Source organism: Mesoplodon mirus (genome assembly GCF_964341445.2).
Source record: "Mesoplodon mirus genome assembly, chromosome: 15".
Classification (NCBI taxonomy): Eukaryota; Metazoa; Chordata; class Mammalia; order Artiodactyla; family Ziphiidae; genus Mesoplodon; species Mesoplodon mirus.
Window position 1 is genome coordinate 41,505,981 of NC_138991.1, and position 23,990 is coordinate 41,529,970.

The window sequence follows — 23,990 nt, forward strand, 5'->3', positions numbered from 1 at the left end:
CTGAATAATGATTAGATAATAGCCCAGGTGCCGAACTAGTCATTGGTATCACACACCAGTGTGACAGATCTGAATAGCAATGCAAAGGCTTTGAAAACTTAACTGCAACTGAAACTACAACCAACATAAAATTGGTCAGAACTTGAGGCCTGAATCCAACCAGGCTGATTGCCTGCTAAAACACACCAAAAAATCAACATTATCCATAGTGTTTAAAGAAGACCCTGAATCACATAACACAGTATTCTAGATGCCCAGTATACAATCCTAAATTCTCAAAACACAAAGAACCAAGAAAATCTAAACTTGCTTGGAATAAAATAACCAACAAATGTCAATGCCAAAAGGACACAGACATTGGAATTCTGACAGGTATTTTAAAGCAGCTATCATAAAATTCAAGTAAAGGTGAAAACTTTTGAAAAGAGTGAAAAGAGAGAAAGCCTCAGCAAAGAAATAGAAGACATACAGAATAACAAAATGGAAATTTCAGAACTTAAAAATACAGTAACCAAAATGAAAACACACTTGATGAGCGCCACATGAGATGATAAAGGAAGGAGCCAGAAAACTTGAAGATAGACCCACAGAAATCATGCAATCTGAACAACACAGAAAAAAAAAGTTTGAAAAAAAGTGAACAGAGCCTAATAGACCTATGGGACAATGCCAAAAGGTATAATACTATTCACGTTACCAGAGTCCTAAAGGAGAAGAAAAAGAATGTGGTACAGAAAAAGTAAAGATATGATGGCCGAAAACTTCCCAAATTTGGCAAAAGATATGAACCTACAGATCCAAGAAGCTCAGGTAACTACAACAGGGTAAATCCAAAGAAATTATGTCAAACACACCATCGATTGATGAAACTAAGACAAAAAAATTTTTGAAATCAGACAGATGAAAATGGTCCACTGCTTGTAGGAGAACAATGTGAATCACATAACTGTGGATTCCTCATGAGAAGTCATGAAGATCAGAAGGAAATGGAACAATACTTTTAAAGTGCTGAAAGAAAAGAACTGCTGACCAAGATTTCTGTATACAGTAAAAATATCCTTCAAGAATGAAGGTGACATAAAGACATTCTCAGATGCAGGAAAACGAAGAGAATTTCTTGCCAGCATACCTGCTCTAAAAGAAGTTCTTCAGACAGAAAGTAAGTGATACAAAGGAAACTTGGAACATTGGGAATGAAGGGAAAGAAACATAAAGGTAAATATCAGAGTTAATGTAACAGACTATATTCTTCCTCTGTTGAAATATGCTTAATGGATGAAAGTAACAATTATAACACTATCTGAGGGGGTTTCCAATGTATGTAGAAGTAATATATAAGACAACCACTACATAAAAGAAGAGAATAAGGGGCCTACATGGTGGTAAGATTTCTACTTTCCATTTGAAGTGATAAAATAGGGAGTGATATCAGTGAAAACGACGGAGTAGGGAACTCTACAATTCTGCCTTTACAAAAAAGTAATGAAAAAAACTGGCCAAAAAAGAGAGAGAGAGAATTCACTATTTTGGAAGTCTGCAAACTAGCCAAAAGCTTGCAGAAACCAGGAACCACTTACTCAAGAAAAATGGGTGAATCTTGGTAAGAACAATGAGCTTTGTGGTGTGTTAACTTACCCTAGTCCCTGTCTCCCAGATCAGTAGTAGCCTTGAAAATGGCACTCCACATCTTCAGTTCTGGTACCAGAGATAGCAGAATGGATCTCACTCACAAATAATTTAATTATTTTGCTTTATTTTGTACCTGTCTGGTGCCTCAAAAGACTTGACTTTATCTCATCTAACTTGGAACTTGTTCAGTTCTAAAGCCACTGCCCAGGGGTCATTAGTTGAAAACATTTTCAGGCAAATGTTTTAGCCACTGCTGTGTTAAACCAGTGGATAAGAGTTGGGGTAAACAATAGATTAACCAAAAAGTTTGGGAGGAAAACCTGGGAAACTGGATGTTTCGGGGGAAAAGGACTTGGAAAAGCTCTTATATATTCCTGGGATTTAGAAGGCAACATGCATTCCCAGGGTTGTGAGCATGCTCAGGAAAGACCTGAGTACTTTCCTGAAAGTACTCACCTCTGGCTGATCTTTAGGCTCTATTCAAGCAGAAAGTGAAGACTGAGGCTGAGTCATTAACTTCCTGACTGAATGTTAAAGGCATACCCCAACTGAGCCCCTCTGCAAAGACTGGGAAATTTGTTGGCTCCAAGAATTTAAGGAAATCTCTGTCCATCATTGGCTGACTACTAAGTTAACAGAAAAGAGACTTCTGTGGCCACCCATGACAAAGACTTTACAAACGTAGTTCAGAGAAGTCACTAAACAAACAAAAACTAACAACTAAAACAAGTAGCAACAACAAGTTCTGGGGAGAGGAAGGGGATCTAAATTCCAAAATTTTCCCATTATAATAGTCAAAATGTCTAGTATTTAAGAAAAAATATAAGACATGCAAAGAAACCAGAAAGTATTGCTCATATGGTCCTCAGAGAAAAAGACAATCAATAGAAACTATCCTTGAGGGAGCTGACATGTTGGACTCACTAGACAGACTTTAAATTAGCTATTTTAAAACTGTTTAAAGAGCTAAAGGAAAATATATCTAAAGAACTAAAGAACAGTACTCTCCAAACTGACCTACAGATTTAATGAAATCTATATCAAAATTTCCACTGACATTTTACAAAAATGGACAAGCTTATCCTAAAATTCATATGGAATTTCAAGGGACCCTGAATATCCAGTCTTGAAAAAGAGAACAAAGTTTGAGGACTCACAGTTCCTGATTGCAAAACTTATTACAAAGCTATAGTTATTAACACAGTGTGGTACTGGCATAAGGATAAAAATATATATCAATGGAATAGAATTGAGAGTCCAAAAAAATAAAACCCATATGTTTATGATCAATTGATTTTTGACAAGGTGCCAAGATCATTCACTGGGGAAAAAACAGTCTTTTCAACAAGTGATGTGGGGACAACTGGATATCCATAACGCAAAAGGACAAATTTGAACACCTACTTCACACCATATATAAAAATAAACTCAAAGTGTATCAAAGTCACAAATGAAAGAGCTAAAACTATAAAATTCTTAGAAGGAAATATAGGTATAAATCTTCATGACCTTGGCTTAGGCAACAGCTTCTTAAATATGATACAGAGATCACAAGCAGTGAAAGAATAAACAGATAAATTGGACTTCATTTAAATTAGAAACTTCTGTGAATCAAAGGACACTATCAAGAAAAGACAACCCACAGAATGGGAGAAAATATTTACAAATTAAATATCTGATAATGGTATAATATCTAGAATATAAAGAACTCTTTCAACTCAATAACAAAAAGACAACACATTTTAAAATGAGCAAAGGATTTAAATAGCTATTTCTTCAAAGAAGATTTACAAATGATCAGTAGATATACAGAAAGATGCTCAACATCATTAGTCATTAGAGAAATGCAAATCAAAACCAAAATGAGATCAAAATCCACTAGGATGGCAATAACAAAAAATATTTTAATAATAATAGTGAAATTAATAAATGTTGGCAAGGATGTGGAGACATTGTAACTCTTGTGCATTCCTGGTGGAGATGTAAAATGATATCATGACTTTGGGAAACAGTCTGGCAATTCTTCAAAAAGTTAACATAGAGCTACCATTCAACCTAGTAATTCCACTCCTGGGATATACAAAAAGAACTGAAAACATATGTTCACACAAAAACTTATACATGAATGTTCTTAGCAGCATTATTCATAATAGCTAAAAACTGGAAACACCCCAAATGTCCATCAATTGATGAATAAACAAAATATAGTGTATCCATACAATGGAATATTACTCAGCCAAATAAAAGAATGAAGCACTGACACATGTTACAGCATGGCTGAACCTGAACACATTATGCTAAGTGAGAGAAATCAGACACAAAAGGCCACTTATGGCATAATTCCATTTATAAGAAATGTCCAGAATAGACAAATCCATAGAGACAAAGTGTAGATTAGTGGTTGCCACAGGATGGGGAGAAGAGGGAAACATGAGGTATGGGATTTCTGTTTGGGTTGGTGGAAATGTTCCAGAATTAGTTAGCTGTAATAGCTGTACAACACTATGAATATACTATCAACCACTGAGGTATATACTTTAAAATGTTGAATATTATGCTATTCTATGATAGTTATGTCAATAAAACAATTTTTAATAAACAAATTTTAAAAATACGGATTCTAATTAGATTGTGAAAAGTTCATTATGTATATTGTGATTCCTAAAGCAAAAGTAGAAATATTATGCAAAGAGATATAGTAAAAAATAATGGATAAATTAAGATGAAATACTAAATGAACAAATAACCCAAAAGAAGGAAGGAGTGGGGAATAGAAGAATGAAAACAGAGTATATAAACACTAAGAAACAATAAAATTATAGACATAAATCCAAATATATTAATAATTACATTAAATATAAAGGGTCTAAGTACAATGAAAAGACAGAGATTGCCAGAATGGATAAAGATTATGACTGAACTATATGCTACCTATAAGAAACTAATTTCATATGTAATGATATAAATGCAAATACTAATCAAGAGAAAGTTAAAGTTGCAATATTAATATCAGACAAAGTAGACACCTGAGCAAAAAAATTACCATGCAGAAGTAGAAGCTTAGATTTGAGACCTTAGGTTTGAGACCTTTCTTCTTGTCTAGTATGGATATTTGGTGCTATAAATTTTTCTTTAAGTACTGGTATAGCTACATACCACATATATTTTCATTCAGTTCAACATACTTTTGGTTTCTCTTTTGAGTTCTTTGACTCATAGGTAATGTATGTAGAAGTACATATTTATCTCCCAAATACTTTGGGGATTTTCTAAATATCTGCCTGCTATTGATTTGTAATTTAACTTCATGATGATATTTGAACATATCTTCTGTGACTTGAATTCTTTTAAGTTATTTATTTATTTATAGCCCACAGTATGATACATCTTGGTAAGTGTTCCATATTTACATAAAAAGAATGTGTATTCTGCTGCTGTTGGAAGGAGTATTCTATAAACTCTAATTACATGAAGTTGAATGGTAGTGTTATTCAACTCACGTCTGTGACAGTGTTAAGATATCCAACCATAAATGTAGATATGTCTATTTCTCCTTAAAGTCATATCAGTTTTTACTCCAGCATTTTAAAGCTCTGCTATGTCTGAGGTCCTCCTCCCTGCACTGAGGCCTGGAAACCCTTCAGGCAGTAATTTGGGGCAATCATAGCACTCACTTTGTTTCCTGTTTCTTAGGCCTCCCTATTTTTCATTGCCCTATTATAATACCTTGAAAACCATTGCTTCATCTACTTATCTAGTTTCTGTTGTTGTTGTTGTTACTGTTTCAGATGAAGGCTATCAGATGACACTGTAATATGTAGGAAGGGAAATGTTGTCTTAAAGGCTCAGGGAAAGAGCCTGTTCTTGAAGATGCCGTCTTAAGAAACAGAAGTAAATTTTAGAAACCATGTCCTCAGAGTCATCATAAGGATAAAGAAGGCATGAACTTCGTGAGATGGGGACACAGAGAGAGCAAATCAAGGTGAACGCAAAGAGGCAAGCAGGAAAAGTAGGAAAAAGGAAAGAAATATCTGGCAGAATGCAAGTCCTCATCAGAGGCAATAAAGAGTAGATGTTTCATTGGAAAACAAATCAAAGCTTTGATGTGGGAGAAAAATTAGAAAAGCCCTCTCAGAATGCAGAAGGAAAGAACAAAGATATTAATATGTTGAAAGAAAAATGTATTATGTATGTAGGGCAAAGAAATGGAGATGCAACCTAATGGAGAATTATAGGTGGTCCCAAGAATTAAACCAAAACTATAGAAAAGCAGTTATAATTTAAAAAAAAGAAAAAATTTTGAATTGATTAAAAAATAAGGATGAAGATCAAAGTAGATCACATGTTGCTGGCAAAATTAATGAGAAGAAACTCACACATAGAGATGTGCTGTTAAAATTTTTTAAATTCAAGGATGGGGGCGGGGGGGGGTCACTGGAATGTATAGGCAATACACAACACAACACAACACAACACAAAAAACCCCCCGAGCCTCTCGGAAGGACTCTAAGTTGAATCAATACTGTACATGTTGGTGACAAGCCCTCTAGCTGATTGAAGTCCATGGGCATGGTCCAGTCATGTCCCAGCATTGGCCACATCCACAAGGATCAGCAATAGAAACTTTCCTATCAGGCACCAGAGGTTCACAGGAGAGGAGGTATCACCTTGATGATGAAAGATGATGAAAATAGAAATATGTCAATCGTCAGGTGCACAGGCATGTGAGAAACACCTCTGGAGACTTTGGGGAGTTTAGGTTCCTCAAAAGTGAGGGGCAGGCAGTCAGAAAAGTGACTACTTGGTGACTGTTCTCATCACTGCTTTTAAAACTCAGGTCTATTTTTGGTTAGAATGTGAGCCCTGGAGAGCAGGACCTATGTGATACTGTCTCCACTTTTGTCCCCTGTAGCTGGCACAGAAGGTCCTTGTGGCACGTCTTAGTATTCACACCTCCTGCGGGTTGTTCTGGGAAGGGGTGGAGGTAGTCTTTATACTGAGGAGAAAAGTCCTATATAAACATTGAGTCCTGCCCAGTCTAGAGAAACAGTGGTGAATTCATAGCTAATTTCCAATCCATAGTGTAGCTAAGGGTGGGAATATAGAGCATGTTGACCCTGTTGTAACATGATCATCACATAATCCTCATTTCTTGTGCATAATTTCATCCCTGAGAATGACTTAGAGAAAGAAGGAGGCAAAATGCTTTCTCCATTATGGGCAGGGGACATTTTGCAGATTATGTTACCCTTAATAAAATAGTTTTCTTGTTTTATATGGACTTATCCTGAACTATCTCTGGGAATTATTGATTGTCCTTGTGGGGTGAGTATTTGCAAATGTGTGCATGCATGCATATTCCCTCCTAGGAGACCAGAAGATCACAAGGAGAATGAAAGTATATGTTGATTTCAACAAATAGAGCTGGAACAATTGGAGATCCCTATGCAAAAAAATAAAATAAAATAAATGAACGTAGACACAGAAATTACACCTTTCATAAAAATTAATTCAAATGGATCATAGGCCTAAATGCAAAATGCGAAACTATAAAATTTCTAGGAGAAAATCTAGATGATCTTGTGTTTGGTAATGAGCTTTCAGGTAAAACACCAAAAGCATGATCCATGAAAGAAAAACTTGGTAAGTTGAATTTTATTAAGATCAAAATTTTCTGCTCTGCAAAAGACACTGTTAAGAGAATGAAAAGACAAAACAACGAATTGCGAAAAAGTATCTGAAAAACATGTACCTGATAAAGGACTTATAGACAAAATATACAAAGAAATCTTGAAACTCAACAATAAAAAAAGCAAACAACCCAATGAAATATATGGGGAAAAGATCTGAACAGACACCTCACCAAAGGAAATATACAGATGGCGAATAAGCATATGAAAAGATGCTCCAAATCATATGTCATCAGGAAATGCAAATTAAAACAACAATGAGATAACACTACACGCCTATCAGAATGGCTAAAACCGAAAACAAAAATGGCAATACCAATTGCTATCAAAAATATGAAGCAAAAGGAATTTTCTTCCTTGCTGGTATAATACAAATATGGTACAGCCACCTTGGAAGACAGTTGGGAAATTTCTTACGAAGCTAAGCATAATCTTAGCATACCATACAGCAATCATGCTCCTAGGTATTTAGCCAACTAATTTGAAACCTTATGTCCACAAAAAATCTGCATGCTGTTTTATAGCATTATATTTACTTGTAAATATATTTATATGTACAAATGTAAATATATAATATATAGATTTATAGCAGCTTTATTCATAATCACCAAAGCATCAGAAGCAACCAAGATGCCCTTCAATAGGTGAATAAACTGTGGTGCATCTATAAAATGGAATCTTATTCAGCAATAAAAAGAAATGAGATACCAAGCCACAAAAAGACATAGATGGATCTTAAATGGATATTTGTAAATGAAAGGAGCAAATCTAAAAAAGGTTACATACTGTATGGTTCCAATTATTTGGCATTCTGGACAGGCAAAACTGTAGAGATAGAAAAGATCAGTGGTTGCAGAGGTTCAGAAATCAAGGAGGAAGACTGACTAGGTGAAGCTTAGGGTATTTTTAGGGCAGCAAAACTATTCTGTATGATACTGTCATTGTGGATACATGACAATATGCACTTGTCAAAATCACTTCAGCACAAAGAGTGAACCTTAATGTATGCAACGTTAAGAAATCAGGAGGTCAGTAGATATCCAGGATGGAATGCAGAATGTGACAAATCAATTTGTATTACACATGTATGAAGCAACCTCACTGAAGGGAGGAGTGCTGACATAAGTAACTTTGGAAATGAGTGGAATTTGGAAAACTAAAGGCAAAGGTGCTATAAAGTATGTTAGTTGATAAAGTTGTTTCCCACAGGTGTACATGTTAACAGTTCTGATACTGCTATATATGTTAGCACAGTTAAACAATTAAGTAAATGGATGGTGGATGATAGGAGCTAGATTTCTTTCTGTTGGAGTGGGAGTTTACAGGTAAGAAAGGGGAGGCTGGTAGAAGGATCCATGTGGTAATGGAGTAGCGTCGGAGACATCAGTATAGAGCTATATTTAGCTTGATATAGCTACAGATGTTACATATAGCAATATGTATAGATATGTGTATATACATAGGTTAATACCTACATATATTTTTTTCTTGCTCTGTTAGCTGAGAGGGCCTAGAAGCAACAACGCTTCAGTAGCAACAAGCATGCCTAGGGCTCAGATCTTGGTTTCTAACACCATTCTCTAATAAAAGAAACCAGGCCAGGAAACTGGGTCAGGAAATACACAAGATGAGCCTGGAGCATCCTGTAGTGTAAGGAAGTAAGAAAGTGTTCAAAACACAGGAGCCAAGAGCTCCCAGTGGCTAAGGCTACAACCATTTGAGCAACAAAAGAAAGTTGTATTGCATCTTTACCTAAAATATGACATAAATACCCAGGAGTCCATACTAAATAAATGCATGATTGCATAAATAAATAAATGGGGAAAAAGAGACAAAATCTCCTGTACAGAATAATTCCAAATAATTAATGTAGATACTCTGCCTTCATGGAGATGGAGCATAACTCCTCATTTCTTGTGTAGCCTGTGTATGGCAATTTCCTTCCAAAGAGTACAGAATGGAAAAGGGAAAAATTAGTAACTTTGGAGTGAAGAATCCTGACAAACACACCTCAGCCAGGTGATCAGGGTCAATATCAACATTGATTAGACATGTTGATATTATGCACCCTTGGTATGATGTGATGAAAATGGCACTTGACTTTTGTCGTCTTCCTCCCCAATCCCATAACCCCAGCCTAATCATGAGAAAAGCAGCAGACAAATCCCAATTGAGGGACATTCATTTTTTTTAGATTAATTTGTGTTTTTATTTGCCAGTATAATTTAACTACAGTGGCCTGCAAACTTTTTGATCTAAAAAGTACATTTTACATCACAATCCAACAAACACACACACATACGTAATATGTATACTTATATAAAAATGAAACAAAAGTTTTGCCAAAAACGTCTACCCTGAGTGTTCTTTTTTTTTTTAAGACTTTTTTTTAAAACCAAGGATGAACTGCACTGACACATCATAAGCACCAAAGTCCCCAGTTCATCTTAGGGTTCACTTTAATGAAGTGAATAGTATTGTACGTTCTATGGATTTGGACAAAAGTATAATCATTATAACATCATACAAAGTATTTTCGTTGCTCATAAAAACTTCTGTACTCTTGAGTATTCATCTCCCCTCTCCCCACAAACTCCTAGCAACCATTGATCTTTTTATTGTCCCAACTGAAGAACATTCTACAAAATACCTGACCAATACCCCTCAAAACTATCAAAGTCGTCAAAAACAAGAAAAGCCTGAGAAACTGTCACAGCCAAGAGGAGCCCGAAGAGACGTGACAACTAAATGTAATGTCATATCCTGGATGAGATCCCGGAACAGAGAAAGGACATGAGATAAAACCTAAGGAAACGTGAACAAAGTATGGACCTTAGTTATAATACTGTATCAATATTGATTCATTAATTGTAACACACATACCATATTTGTGTGAAATGCGAATGGGAGGAACCTGAGTGTTAGGTATATGGGAACTCAATTATCGTCTCAATTTTTCTGTAAATCTAAAAGTGTTCCCCCAAAATAAAATTTATTTTTAAAAAAACATGTAGTCTCTCATATTGTCTCCCATAGGTGATGTGTCTTGTCACACAGTCAGAGGTATCCTGATGGCCTCCAAACCTGAAGTTTAGAACTGGCGGATTGGGGGTCCTTCTTGTAGTTGGTGCAATGCTCCCAGGAGTCCTGGTATCTGCCCTTCCTGTTTGGCCTCCTCTCAGCTCTATGTGGCTGACATCTCTGGGTCTCTGCTTTACCCTCCATCCAAGTCTGGCCCAGGAGTCTACACCCATCCTCTGTTCTGGGGACACCTTGGCGTTGCCTCTGTGGCAGACCAGCCGCCTCTTCATTCAGTGTCTCTGCCCCACAGCTACCCTGTTCCACTCTCCACACACTGAACCAGACCAGAGGTGACGTCTTGGGGCAGGTGCCCTATGTGGTGGGCTCCCAAGGTCCCCATGGAGGGCTGAGACCAGAGCCTCTGTCCTTAGTGCTGACCTCATGCAGCCCCTGGGCGCCGAGAGGGAGATGGAAGCAGCACATCCCTTAGCTCTCCTGCCTCTTTCTCATTTCTCCTCCTCCCTCCAACCTCTAACCAGAAAATAAAAAGTTTCCTTTACTTCTCCTGTGTCATCTGCTCCTTCTTCCCGGCTCCAGCCTCACCGTTAAGCCTGAAAGGTGGTCAGAGACACCTTCTTTACACTAGGAGAGGAATCCAAAGGTCTGAGTCTTCCCGATGAACTTTAACCTTGCAAGATTTCTCTGCCCGTGAAGTCTGGCTTGGAAGCCCATTGCCTCCCCAAGAAATCAAACACCTTTCATCCTGCCCTGGGGTAAGAAGGCTCTTGACTTAGCCTCAGCCTTCATATTAACATGCACCCGTGTAATATTTGCCACAATGTTATTCTTTTTTTTTTTTTTTTTTTTTTTTTTTTTGCGGTACGCGGGCCTCTCACTGTTGTGGCCTCTCCCACTGCGGAGCACAGGCTCCGGATGCGCAGGCTCAGCGGCCGTGGCTCACGGGCCCAGCTGCTCCACAGCATGTGGGATCTTCCCGGACCGGGGTGCCAACCCGTGTCCCCTGCATCGGCAGGCGGACTCTCAACCACTGCGCCACCAGGGAAGCCCACCGCTAATGTTTTCCTATCACGTTACAGTTGTCAGAATTATCTCCCCATGTTGTTTATACTTACGACTACAGTATTTCAAAATTATGATTGCTATTACACCCGCTGTCAGATCTTATTATTTAATGCACCAACAAGGAAGCGCAAGTATTATTACATCACACATTTGTTTTGTCTAATAATTGTGACACTGTACTTAAAAATAATTGATTTCCTATACTGTTCCCTCGATTATTCTATTTCATGCTTTTAAAAACATAATTCACAGGCTTCACCAGACTGCCAAAGGGATGCACGCACGAAAAGCCCCTCTAAATATCCTTTTATTTTTTCCAACTCTAAGAAGATTTCTTTGTAGATGGTAATTTTTCCCTACATTGAAATTATTTTTTCTGACTCTATGAAGATTTCTTTGTAGATGGTAAATTTTCCCTACTCTGGTTATTCCCAAGCCTTCAGTGAAATCTGTGATTTATATCCATCTGCTGTGTGATGATGGCCCGGTGGGGAATTGAGAGAAGGCAAAGGAAATCGCACCCTCGCACCAGCACCACCCCTCCAAGGGCTGATGACTTGGTAGCTGCTGCTTACTGAGAAAACACGGAGGCCCGAGAGTCCCAGGCGTGGACCGGAAGGGAAGCAGCAATGGGGCTGAGATGGTGCTAAGCCCTTAGATGGGGGCAGGTAACCAGAATCAGCTACAGGTGGATTGACTCATGTACATACTGAAGGCCCACTTGTTTCCCCCAAATATAATATGAGGAGGTGACCCTGCTAAGGGAATGAGACAGATATTCGGCCAACAGCAGCACAGTGGTACCAGCTACTCCTTTTCTTTAAGTAAGTCCCATCAAAGCTCTGTGTGACCAGGGCCCGATTAATTACGCTCTGAGTGACCCCTAGAGTTGTGGAATGGACCACTTGTATCATGACATGGGCTGGCCACTCTCTCTCCTGGAACATATTTTATCGATTTCCCTGAAATCCTGTCCTGGTTAATGTCTCTGCCCGTGGGGCGAAACTTCCTCTATTTGCCAACGTGGCTCTTTCTGCCCTGTCCTTTCTCCTTCTGGAGTCTGGCACACACCAGGTTAGGATAATTTAAAGACAGACAAATGCTTTTCTAACATAATAATGTTCTGAGTTATCCACAGGATTGTGGGTATCTTGACTCCCCGCCACCCAGATTCTTATTCTTGCAGGCCACCCGGCAGGAATCCAGAAGATGCTGAAAGAGGTACATCACTGGGACCAGGTAGCATAACGATCCAGGGTCCATGAAGGAAAACTGTGGGCATTTTACAATGTGGTCCCCAAATTGAATCTCCTCGCCACTGTTATGTGCTCTCTATGCCTCTACCCCCTGAATCTAGGAGGATCTGGACTGCTTTGACTGCCAGAATATGCCAGAAGGGATGCTTACAAGGCCAAGTCATAAAAGGCCAACCAGGCCCCAGCTGGTGCTCTTGGAAGACTCATCCCTAGAATCTTGTCTTAGAAGCCAGAGGCCATGCTGGGAGAAGGACAAGCCATGTGGAGAAGTCATATGTAGGTGCTCCCAGCTAAGCTGCTCCTTCAGCCAGCCCAGCTCAGGCACCAAACCTATGAGTCACCAAATGATTCCAGCCCCTGGCCATCGAGTCTTTCCAATAGAGGCACCGGACATCACAGAGCAGAGATAAGCCATCCCCACTGAACTCCTGACCCAGAGATTCCAAGAGCATAAGATGTTTTTTGGTTTATGGCATTGAGTTTGGGGTGGTTTATTGCAAAGCAGTAGTAGCTGGACTAAGAAGAACCAAGAGGTCCAGGGGGAAAAGGTTCCTGCAAATGGCCACATGTGGACCATGGGTAGAGAGCTGGATGTGGCTCCGGTGGGAGAGACTGGGGAAGGGACATCTGGTGGGACAGGCCTGCGGGGCCTCTGTGTCCCTCCAGTCCCCTTTGAGCTCTACGATGGGGAGGACTGACTGAACCCTGAGGGAAAGTGCTGTTTTCTACAGTCTTCTGCTGATAGCAAGTCTGTCAGGGCATGGATTTCACTGTCTCCCCCCTCCCCCTGCCCCACTTTCCAGATAGGAGCAAAATGCTCAAATTAAAATTTGATACAAACACAGGGAGTATGCTACATGAATTTGGTCTGGCCCAGGTATTCTCAATTTTTCCATAAAAGGGCTTCTGATGATAGAGAATGATGGGGTCATAGCCCAAAACATCCCACTGCAAGCAAGGACCCAGTTTTGAAGCCCAAGATTTTTGTCTTAAAAACTAGTATCTTGCACCAGAACATACCAAGCTTTGTTTTAATATTAAGCTGTCTTAGATTACCTGCCATGAGGTGAAAAGTACATCGCATGAACGTGTACCCTGTTTATCCTACGATGCCGGACATGCTCTGGTCCATTGCTGCATCCCCCATACAAATGCCAGGAAGATAGGCATATAGCATCCTAATATCCAAAGCTCTTCCAAAGAAATCAGGTTCCTAGGGGCCAACTGGGTTACTGACCATGGAGCACTTTTAGAGGAATACTTATTAATAACAATATTAACCATCAATTTGTGGCATGTTTCACATAAAATAATAAAATAATGCCATTTGCAGCAACATGGATGGACCTAGATACGATCATACTAGGTGAAGTAAACCAGACAAAGACAAATAACATATGCTATCACTTATATGTGGAATCTTTTTTTAAAAAAGGATACAAATGAACTTATTTACAGAACAGAAACAGACTCACAGACTTTGAAAACAAACTTATGGTTACTAAAGGGGAAACGTGAGGCGGGAGGGATAAATTAGGAGTTTGGGATTAACATATACAACTGTATATAAAATAGATAATCAGCAAGGACCTACTGTACAACACAGGGAACTCTACTCAATATTCTGCATTAACCCATAATATTATGGGAAAAGAATCTGAAAAAGAACGGATATATGTATATGTATAACTGAATCACTTAGCTGTATACCTGAAACTAACACAACATTGTAAATCAACTATACTCCAATATAAAATAGAAATTAAATTTTTTAAAAATGTGGTATGTTTTCTTAGAAGAATCATGCAGGAAATAATGGATCCTGGCTGAAAGCAGGATTTTGAAGAGACTTGAGTTAGAGAATCTCCAGGAGGGTGCAAGAGTGATCAGAATTTCTCAGCTAAGATCATTTGTAACATTTTCTATGGAGTCCAGAATTTACAATTTGGCTGTGCGTGTAGAATTTTTTCTTCGTGGAGACTGTGTTCTTGATCCCATGCCCCCTGGCTTCCTAAGAGACACTGCTCCATTAATTATCACCTTCAAGCCCTTCTCCTCTCTTGCCTCCTTCCCCTCCACTCCAGTGTCCCCTGTCCTCAGAAGCCCTTCCCTTAGGTAAATTGGTTCCTAATTCTGGAGAGCAATTTGGCAAATCTAGCAAAAGGAAAAAGAAAAGTGTATACTTTCTGACCCAGAAATTTCACTTCTAGAAAATTTATATTTAGATATACTTGCACAAGTTCATAAGGACAAATAGATAGAGATGCTCATTGCAGCACTGCTTGTGAGACCCAAAACAGAGCAGCCTAAACAGCCATCAAGAGGGGACTGGTGAAATCAATCAGAGTACAACAGAAAAGGATGTTGGTAATAAATTGTTGAGTGAAAAAAGTCTTGCAGGGTAATATGACCACATCAGTGAGAACAAACTGTGAATATTTAGGTGGATATAGGTTTATTTATTCTAGGTGTACTGCACAACTTCATGGGGGTGACAGTCACATTGTATTCTTGTTTTATAATTGAATGGTGTGCCCTGGAGCTGTACAACTGCCTGGTGTGTGTGTGTGTGACATGTTCCAAGGCACACCCTGTGCATGAATTTATCCTAACACATAAACTCTATGGTGAGTATTTAATCCATCTTTTCCATGAGCCTATAAACTGTAAGAGGAAAGGGATTATTTATCTCTGAATTCCCAACACGCAGCACAAATCCTGGCACACCAATTAATGGTGTTTGGTTGAACACGGGTGCTAGCATTCCCTGGGCCCAGGGTATATCAGTTATGTATCATTTGCATAGAACTAGGCGTGTCTTAGGGAGAGGAAATAAACACTTAGCAGGTGATTTCTTGGCTTTTACACACACACATACACACATATTTACTCATACCCAGTGTTCCAGGCTCAAAGTGTGTTTGGAAAAGCTGAGCTAAGCCAAGATAAACCATTTTCTTTGCTGTACGACATCGCTAAGATTTTAATATGCATTGATATTCTCTAACAGGTAGATATAGTATGGAGCATCACCTGAATTATACCAACCATGAAGCAATTTTAGAGGAATATTTATTAACATTGATGTTCTGAGGATCATCACTTTGGAACATGTTGTATTAGAAGAATCACAAAGGAAGTAAATAGGTCCTGAAAAGAAGATTTCCAAGAGATAGGGTCAATCTCCAGGAGAATGAAGGAGTGATTAAAAGTTTCTTAGCTAAGATCATTTGAAATTCAAGTTGGACGGCTGGAACTGATAGAGAAAGGGAAAGGGAAAAGAGTTGGCCATCATAACAAGAGAGGGCACAGTACACTCGCTGATGTGACATTGTTTCAGCAGAGACCCTCCCAATTCTTCTGGGGACCTGCTGGGCTGTTGGTGAAGGTCCCAGGGAGAAGGAAATTGGGGTCAGCAGATTTCCAAGTCCTAGTTGAAAATCTCCTGGTTTAGTAGGTAGAGCCCACAAACGTATAGATTTTGTAAACTCACCAGATAAATTTTGATGATGAGCTAAATTTTGAACTGCTCACTCCTTGGCATTGGTCCTCCTGCTCTAACACTATCCCTTGTTCCAGCCAGAACAGGATCGGTGGACTGATGGGGGCAGAGGCCAGATCACAGCAAGTGAAGGCTGAGAAGTAAATGAAAGGTGGAGAAAGAGAAAAAGTGTAGGCAATTTTTTCAAGAAGTTTGAAGAACATTTTTTTTAAAGTTCTTATCAGTCTTTTTTTTTTAAAGTTAAGTGACATCAGAACGAATGTTTATGCTTAGGGGAAGAAGAAAGAGGCTGAAGAATAACCGAGGAGGTACAATTGATGGAATAAGGTCCCTGTAGAGAGGGTGGCAGGGAACAGATGCCTGGGCACAGGTGGCAGGTGGTCCTTGACCTGGTGAAAGGCGTCCTCCTCCACCATGATGGGCAGGGAGGGGCAAAGATGAACTTGGATGCAGAAAAGGTGAGAGACAGGTGCTCAGGAAGTTGAGAAGTTTCCTCCTGGGGCCTTTGTTTTATTTGGGAATGAGCAAGTAGCATCATTCTTAGATGAGTCGGTAGTGGGTGAAAGTCATGGTGGAACATGGGGAGGAGACCTGGTCGCTAGAAGAACCTCTGAGTCCCACTGAAGACCAGCTGGAGTTGAAGGCTATGAGTATCACCTACCCATGTCCCATATCCATGTAAGATTTTCTCTCAGTATGCTCTACATCCTGAAATAGGAATAACAGTGGTAAACACCATCAAGGAGGTTGTTAAAGAGGGGAGTATTGCAGTGTGAGTTCTGTGAGTTGAATCTGAAGGAACATGAGGTGGAAATGTTGCCTTGTCATCCACACAGTTTTAGTTTCCTCACGTGACATCAGGACTCTGGGCAGATGTGAGACAGAACAAGCACTAAGATATTCAAGGAGCACGGGAGTGATTGGAAGGAAAACAGGTAATGACAACAAGGAGAGGTCAGAGGTGAGATTTTTACACAACTTTCTAGGAACCATGCTATGAAGGTCGACCAATAGTCTCTCCAAGTGAAAGGTCTCACTGTTCATCTCAGGGGCCCTGAAGTACCTCCCCATTCTCCCAAACACACACAAATCTTGCTCCAACCAGAATGGGTCTTCTCTTTTTTTTTTGCCTTACATACTGGGATTCCCCAGAAGACATATTTTGGAAGGGTTTTGTGAGAAAACAAAACAAAACAAAACTGAACATCACTGATGAGACCCAACCCTTGCATTCAACCCGAGAAAGAACCCGAGGCTCCCAGTGAGTTGACGGAGATGCCCACTGCTGCTTCCTTCTACAGAACCATATGGTGTGTGCTCTCTCTGAGGATGTAGCCCGCAGAGCTAATGCTCGGTGATGAAACATCCTCATTAGGGCTGGTGACATGAATGCTGCTGGGGTCCAGCAGAGCTGGGCATTGTGGGGAGGGAGAAGCAGTGGCCGTGGTGGGGCCATGGAATCCCCTGGACACCTGTTAGGGACACGAGGAGGAGAAATTAAGATGGGCAGATCAGTGGGGGGACTCTGGTTGATGATTCCAACCTAACTAGGGAAGGCAACTTAGTAACCAGGCAATAAAACTTGAGTTCATTCTGCCTCTCACTGCTCAGGACCTTAAATCATGGAGGAGTTTATGGGTCCTGTTTATGGAGAAACTCTCTTTATAAGCTATTCAGAGCAGGGGTGGGAGGGAGTAATAGGGAGAGAAAAATTCCCTTTGAATTACCATTGCTTTCAGAGTCAGCAATTTAATGAGTCATGCATTCTAAATCCTTGCTTTGTCTACACGTTTTCATGTCAAAATACTAAAAAACACTTTGTTTGGAACATGGGCTATTTTTAGCTCAGGTATCAATAGTGCACATCCATTTCTCCCCATATTAGAAAAGCTTCCTTTGGGCTGGGTTGGAGCAGCACCATGGTAGTGGGGTTGTTTACTAGCTGTGGTTTGCTGAAGCTACCTGGGTATCTCTCTATCCTTGGTGACTCTCTTCCAGTTGGTTTCCTGGGCCTACTGACCATTCATGAGTCGGCTCCAGACCTGGTCAAAGAGCTCCAGGTCTCAGAGTCTGGACAAAACGGGAAGGGCATCCTTTCAAGCCTCCAGCCCAAGGAGTCAGCACCATGGTGGGCCCGAGAGAAGCAGGGCTCCACTGCTATGGGCTCTTGCAAGACTCTTCAGAGTAGAAGAGAAGGAAGGTCCCCAGCTACAGGCCATCTCCAGATCCATCAAGAGAAAGCCTGGCCACACCTTGGCAAAGACATAGGAATAGACATTCTGGGAAATTCTGTAATCTTCCAGACTGACAGGCAGGAGAATGGGCTGGGAGGAGGCTAGAGGGTCCTACCTCTCCAGTCCCTGCCTCTGCATGAGGTCTCTCTCCACAGGCCACTGCGGTGCCCCCAGCCAGCTTTATCTACCTCACTGCTTTTGTCCCACCCGTGATAGTTCACTCCTCTGCATCTCCTGGGGACCACCATCTTCGAAAGGCTCCAACTTAGAGTGTGAATAACAAGCACCTTACCTGCACCTCGTGAGCAGCTGACCACCTTCAAGAATGGAATACGAAACCAATATCTGAAGGAACTGGGGTGAGGAGCTGCCCCACTTCTCATTGTCTCTCCACCGTTTCCACCCACATATTTATAGCAGAAGCAACCATGTTCATACTCTCTGCCCTCATCCCCTGGTCACTTGATTTGATCAGGAGTGGGCAGCTATGAACCTGTTCCCCAGGGATTTTGGAATTAGGACCATATTAATTCCCAGTGGAGGCTGATTGCCAAATTGGCAGCAACTTGTTAGCGATAATTTTTATTATATATGGACAGAGAAACCAGACAGACATAGACAGGCAGAAAGAAACAGCTTTCTTGGGTTTTTCACTTCCCTGAGGCTTTGGATTTTCTGACATACCTTCTCCCGCCCTCCACCAGTGCCTGGGATCTTGTGTTACGATGTTAGATGTTTCTCTTTTCACTTAGGAGACTTCTACTGGACTTCTGTTACTAGGAACCAAATTGGTACCAAGAGATGGGAAAATGATCTGGGGCAGGAAGATGGGACACGTGCAGGAGACTCCTCCTGACTTTATAATTTTGCCCACCCTGCTCATACCAGACACAACCACCTGGACCCAGAGTGTTTCAGGACTGAGGCCCCTGATGCTCTGTAAACTAGTCCCAGTACTCAACACCCGTGTTTTATCTGAAGGAGGCTCCCAGCCAAGGAACCGGAGGACAGGGATGCAACCTTCTCTATTCTGCGAGACTTCACTGATGGAAAGTTACACAAAACATGTTCCAGATGGGCTCTTTTCCCTTTCCCCTCCACATCCAAGCCCTGGTGCAGAGACTGTGACCATGGAACTTCATTCCTTGGCCCCATCTCACCCCTCCTCCTTTTAGCTGTCTCTCTCTGTGCACTGCACAAAGAAATCTTTGAGAAATGTGTGTGTCTGCCCCCAAGGAAGGAGTAAGCAAAAGTGTTATGTCTGTTGGTGTGTGGGTATGACTGTGAATGTGTGATGAGAACAAGCCAGGAGCCTAGAGACCCTCAGCCCTGGGGTCCAAGAGGAGTTCATGTTCTCCCCCACGGAGAAGCTGATGGCTTGGGAGAAGCAGATTCATTCCTCCTGGGCTACTGCTGTCCCCAGAAATGAGGGAAACTAAACTGTCTAACTCATGCTCATCACAGTTCTGGCCCCAAAACTCTAAATCTCAAAGTCACAGGAACAAATAGGGAAATATTTTTAATGTGGGAGTATGTTGAGTAAAAAAGTGTTTCTGACTCCATTGGACTTCTTTTTCTGTTTGCTGCATGATATCTTCTCACCCACTAAGGTGGGCAACTCTCCTTAACCTCTGTAGCATCAGCCACACCTGTCATTTGCCACAGACCCCACAGGACATGCAGAACCATTTCTCTGCCCCAGTCCTTCCCTCCTTCCCTCCCAGGGCAAGTGCCCAGGATGCTATCACTTATTCCAGACTGAGAATAAACCAAACAGGGATTTCATCCTTGGGCTGGACCATGCCTCCGGCTGGGGCTCCTCTCCGGGCTGGGGAGGCCCAGTCCAGGTCGTCCTCTGACCCCTGACCAGCTTTCCTGAGCAGAACCTCCCTCTGAGGCTGCCTTCAGCATATGTCATTTCAGCTTCACGTTGCCCTCTTCCAGACCTTCCCTCAGAGTCGATGAGAATGGCTCACCCTGCAGGTCAGCACACCCTTGGCCAAAGGTCCCATCAGCTCCCACCTTGATTTCCCAAACAATGAGTTGTATTGGAGAAGGTTATGGATAGAGTCTTACAGCATCCTGTGCTGGTCCCTGCTGTACAGCCCCCAGCTCTGGAGAGAAATTGCTGAAGGTCAGGAGCTCTAGTCATCAGAAATATATCCACTTCCTTCATTCCCCCATAAGCCTAACCCTGAACCCACAGTCCCCACCATAAACACTTGTGGCCCCCACTAGGAGCTGGTGACAGAGAGGGCTGGGGATCCCATTCCAAACAGCCTTGGGGAGACCACTGCAGAACATACCCATTTAAAGGACTCACCCAGACCAAATCCTTGATGTCAGCTTCACACAGATCAAAATTTCTTTCTATACAAAACTACCCAGAGTTGAAATTCCTCTTGAGTTTTTACAGCCATGAATGTCTCCAAGGAAAAGAAAGAGAGTAGGATCAAACCCATAGAAGCCTGTGACTTAGAACACATACAACCCCTCCCCCTGAGCTGACCTTCTCACCCATAATCGGGGGAGAGGCAGGGGAGTCCAATGGCCGGGAACAAGTTTTTGGATTCAGAGACATGGGTAGGAGTCCTGGGCTGACCTTTGCCTGTTTGATCTGGCCTATGTGACATTGTTTACTGGTTGTCTAACTGTTCTCCCATAAAAAATGGGGTTAATAACACACATATGGGGTTATTGTGAGGATTAATTGAAATTATCTATGCAGAGCTCCTGCTTCTATGCCACCACAGAGTACACACACTATAAACGGCATCTGTTGCTTTTTTTTTCTAACAACCCCCTCCAACCTAATCAGTCCCTAATAGAGTCAGCTTTCAAACCCATCCCCTTGCCGCTGCACGCATCTCAGATAAAATCAATGGATAGCTGTCAGGCTCAAGACAGATCGTCAAATCTCTGGCCCAGCTGGGACGTGCATCCCCTTGGGACCCCTCTCGAGTGTCCTGTCCCCAGACACTCGGCACAAAGGTTTCCAGCCCCCACGCCACCCCCTACCTGTGGGCTGAACACAATCAAGTCCTGAGCAAACATTCAAGAAAGCTCGTTCCTCCGGGGGTTTGGGGGAGAAGACTTGCCAAGTGGGGAAGTCGGGGGCCCGGGTCCTCAGCGGCTCCTCTCCCCCTCCGGGGGCTCCTCTGCCCCCCTTTTCCTCATTCTCAGGCTTCCCCTCTCCAGGTTGCTCAGGCAGCCGCATCGGGGGTCCAGGGCGATGTTCTCAGAGAGATTTGTGAGTGCACCAAGGGAACGTCAGCAGACACGCTGAGATTCTGCAAGGAGTTGACAGAAACTTACTGCCTGCACAGCGCTGGTGGTTATCTACTCAGAGTCAGTTGCCTCAATAACTCACACCTTCCCTTCCGCATTTAAACAGGACAATCGTGGAAACACAATCCTGGCACAAGAAATATAATTGCGGTTGTGACAGATGTTTAGTTATTAATAAGGCCTCGATGTCACTAGAGGGTATTACACAACAAGCCAATAATGTGCCTTTGGAACCGACCTTCATATTTGCAGGTTCTTTTCCACTCCCGCTCCTGTGGGCTTTGCTGTGGTGTAAGCTATGTGCCAGTGTGCTTGCAACCTGCAAGAAAGCCCAGCGCCTTGCCAGCAGAATTTGTTTCCTTGCCGTTGACACCAACAGAGCCACAGAAAAAAAGTGTATGTGGTGGCCGGGGTTGCGGGGGGCGGCGGGAGCAGAGAAGTTAGCACAGCCATCTAGTGGAGAGGACTCTTGCCAAAGCTCTTAAGCTTGTGACGCTGCTTGCCATCCCAGGGCAACGTCATCCTAACTTCCTTAGACAAAGCAAAGAGCATCCCAGACTACATGGTCCTTTACCAACTCCAGTCCAGACTTGCTTCCCACATGTATGGAGCCTCTGGGTGGGCTTGATGTCACCGAGTGGTGACTTCCTCTCTCTCCCCACCCCTGACATCGGGTCAACCTCCATTGTCCTTTACAACTCTGCTTAGGGTAAGGCACCTGGCTGGCTTAAGGCACCCCTCATCTGTGCCTACCTCTCCTGTCATCCATGGCCTCTCTCTCTCTCTCTCCCCCCAACACTGCACTGAGAAAAGCTCCAGGCAGGGAATCATTCAGATGCATTTGTGTCACCTGGGCCCAGGCAGGGATGACCTGAGAATAAGCAGTGATCAATAAAACACTTAATGAACTAACATTTACTTGATGTTGGTTTCTCTTTGGTTTCATACTGAAGTTTAAAAAAATAATAATAAAATTAAGAATCTCCAGAGATGTGAAGTACAGAGAAGTTAACTGGAAGAATCCTGGTGATGGACTGAACGAGCCCTGGACACTGTGGATCAAGCCCTTGCCTGAGAAAGCTGGCCCGTGGGAAGGTCTGCACATGGCAGTGGGCAGTGGCCTCTCCCAGCAACATCCATCCCCATCTTCCATCCCTCACAGCTCAGCCCCTGCACCTCACATCCTGGGAAAATCCTCCCTTGCAGCCTCCTGATTCTGACCAGAGGTACATTTCCATGCCTGGGAAGTGTCCTCCTGGAGAAGCCAGCCCATAGGAGATGAGGCTCAGAAAATGGTCCTAGGAAGCATGAAGCCTTGGAGAGGTGTGTGCAAATGTGATCATGGTTGTAAATCTGTACATGTGGTAGGCACTGAGTGTCAGCCCCACCCCAGGTCAAAGGGGACAGGCTCAGCCCTATGCCTAACATGTGTCAGTTAGTAGAATGAATGAATGAGAGACACACAAACTGTCTGTGTGCTTTATACCTTCCACCTTGAGCAGAAATCCCCATCATCTAGGTCAGGGCTGGGCCAGATGGTGTCTGGGTGCTCCTGATCTGTAGGATCTCTGGTTCTATGAGGTTTGAGGCACAGAGTTGGGTCCTCCCCGAAAAGAGGGCTTCTATCTCCTGTGATTGGGCTGGAACCTCCCAAAGGTTGGAACCACAGGGATACCGTATAGAGAGAAAGCTTCCCAAAGCCAGAAGCCTTGTCTCACCAAACGGGAGTGTAACACATCCACACACTAGCACTTGTCTGCAGACTCACCTCCCCCAGCGCTACTTGTCTTCAGGCGCAAACACGCTCACACACACACACACACACACACACCACACACACACACACACACCCCAGCATGTCACACACACTCTCCAGACCAGTCTTCAGACACTCACAGCCTGTGTGTGATCTCAATCCAAAATTCAGCCCCTAACCTCGAACACACACACAAGAAGGACTCACCCCACAGCCACACAGCTGCACACACCACCCCCGTCAACATGAGCACCCATACACACCCTCACACACACACACACACAACTCACACATTCACACACACTACAGCACCCGCTTACCCACACGTGCTGCACACACACCTATACTCTTTGAGTCTCTAGTTACCATGTTAAGTTTAAAAGGAAAAACAAGTTTCCTGTGCCATTATACTAGAAATGAAAAAGAAAAGTGACATTTTATTTTCAGATATGCTTTTAGTTGCCATGACAGTCCCAGCACCGCGAAAGCTGTGATTGGTGGCAAATGCAGATTTCTAAAGAGAGTAATTAG

General features: G+C 42.1%; 1 protein-coding gene across 1 annotated transcript in view; it reads right to left on the bottom strand.

Moving 5' to 3' along the window:
• CALN1 (calneuron 1) overlaps positions 1 to 21,632 on the bottom strand; it is a gene marked incomplete at both ends in the record, with an annotated part of 441,002 nt that extends 419,370 nt beyond the window's left edge. Inside the window, one exon of the mRNA XM_082645148.1 lies at positions 21,510 to 21,632. Within this exon, the coding sequence (XP_082501274.1) occupies positions 21,510 to 21,632 (123 nt within the window). The remainder of the gene's footprint in view (positions 1 to 21,509) is intronic.
• Positions 21,633 to 23,990: the final 2,358 nt, after the last annotated feature.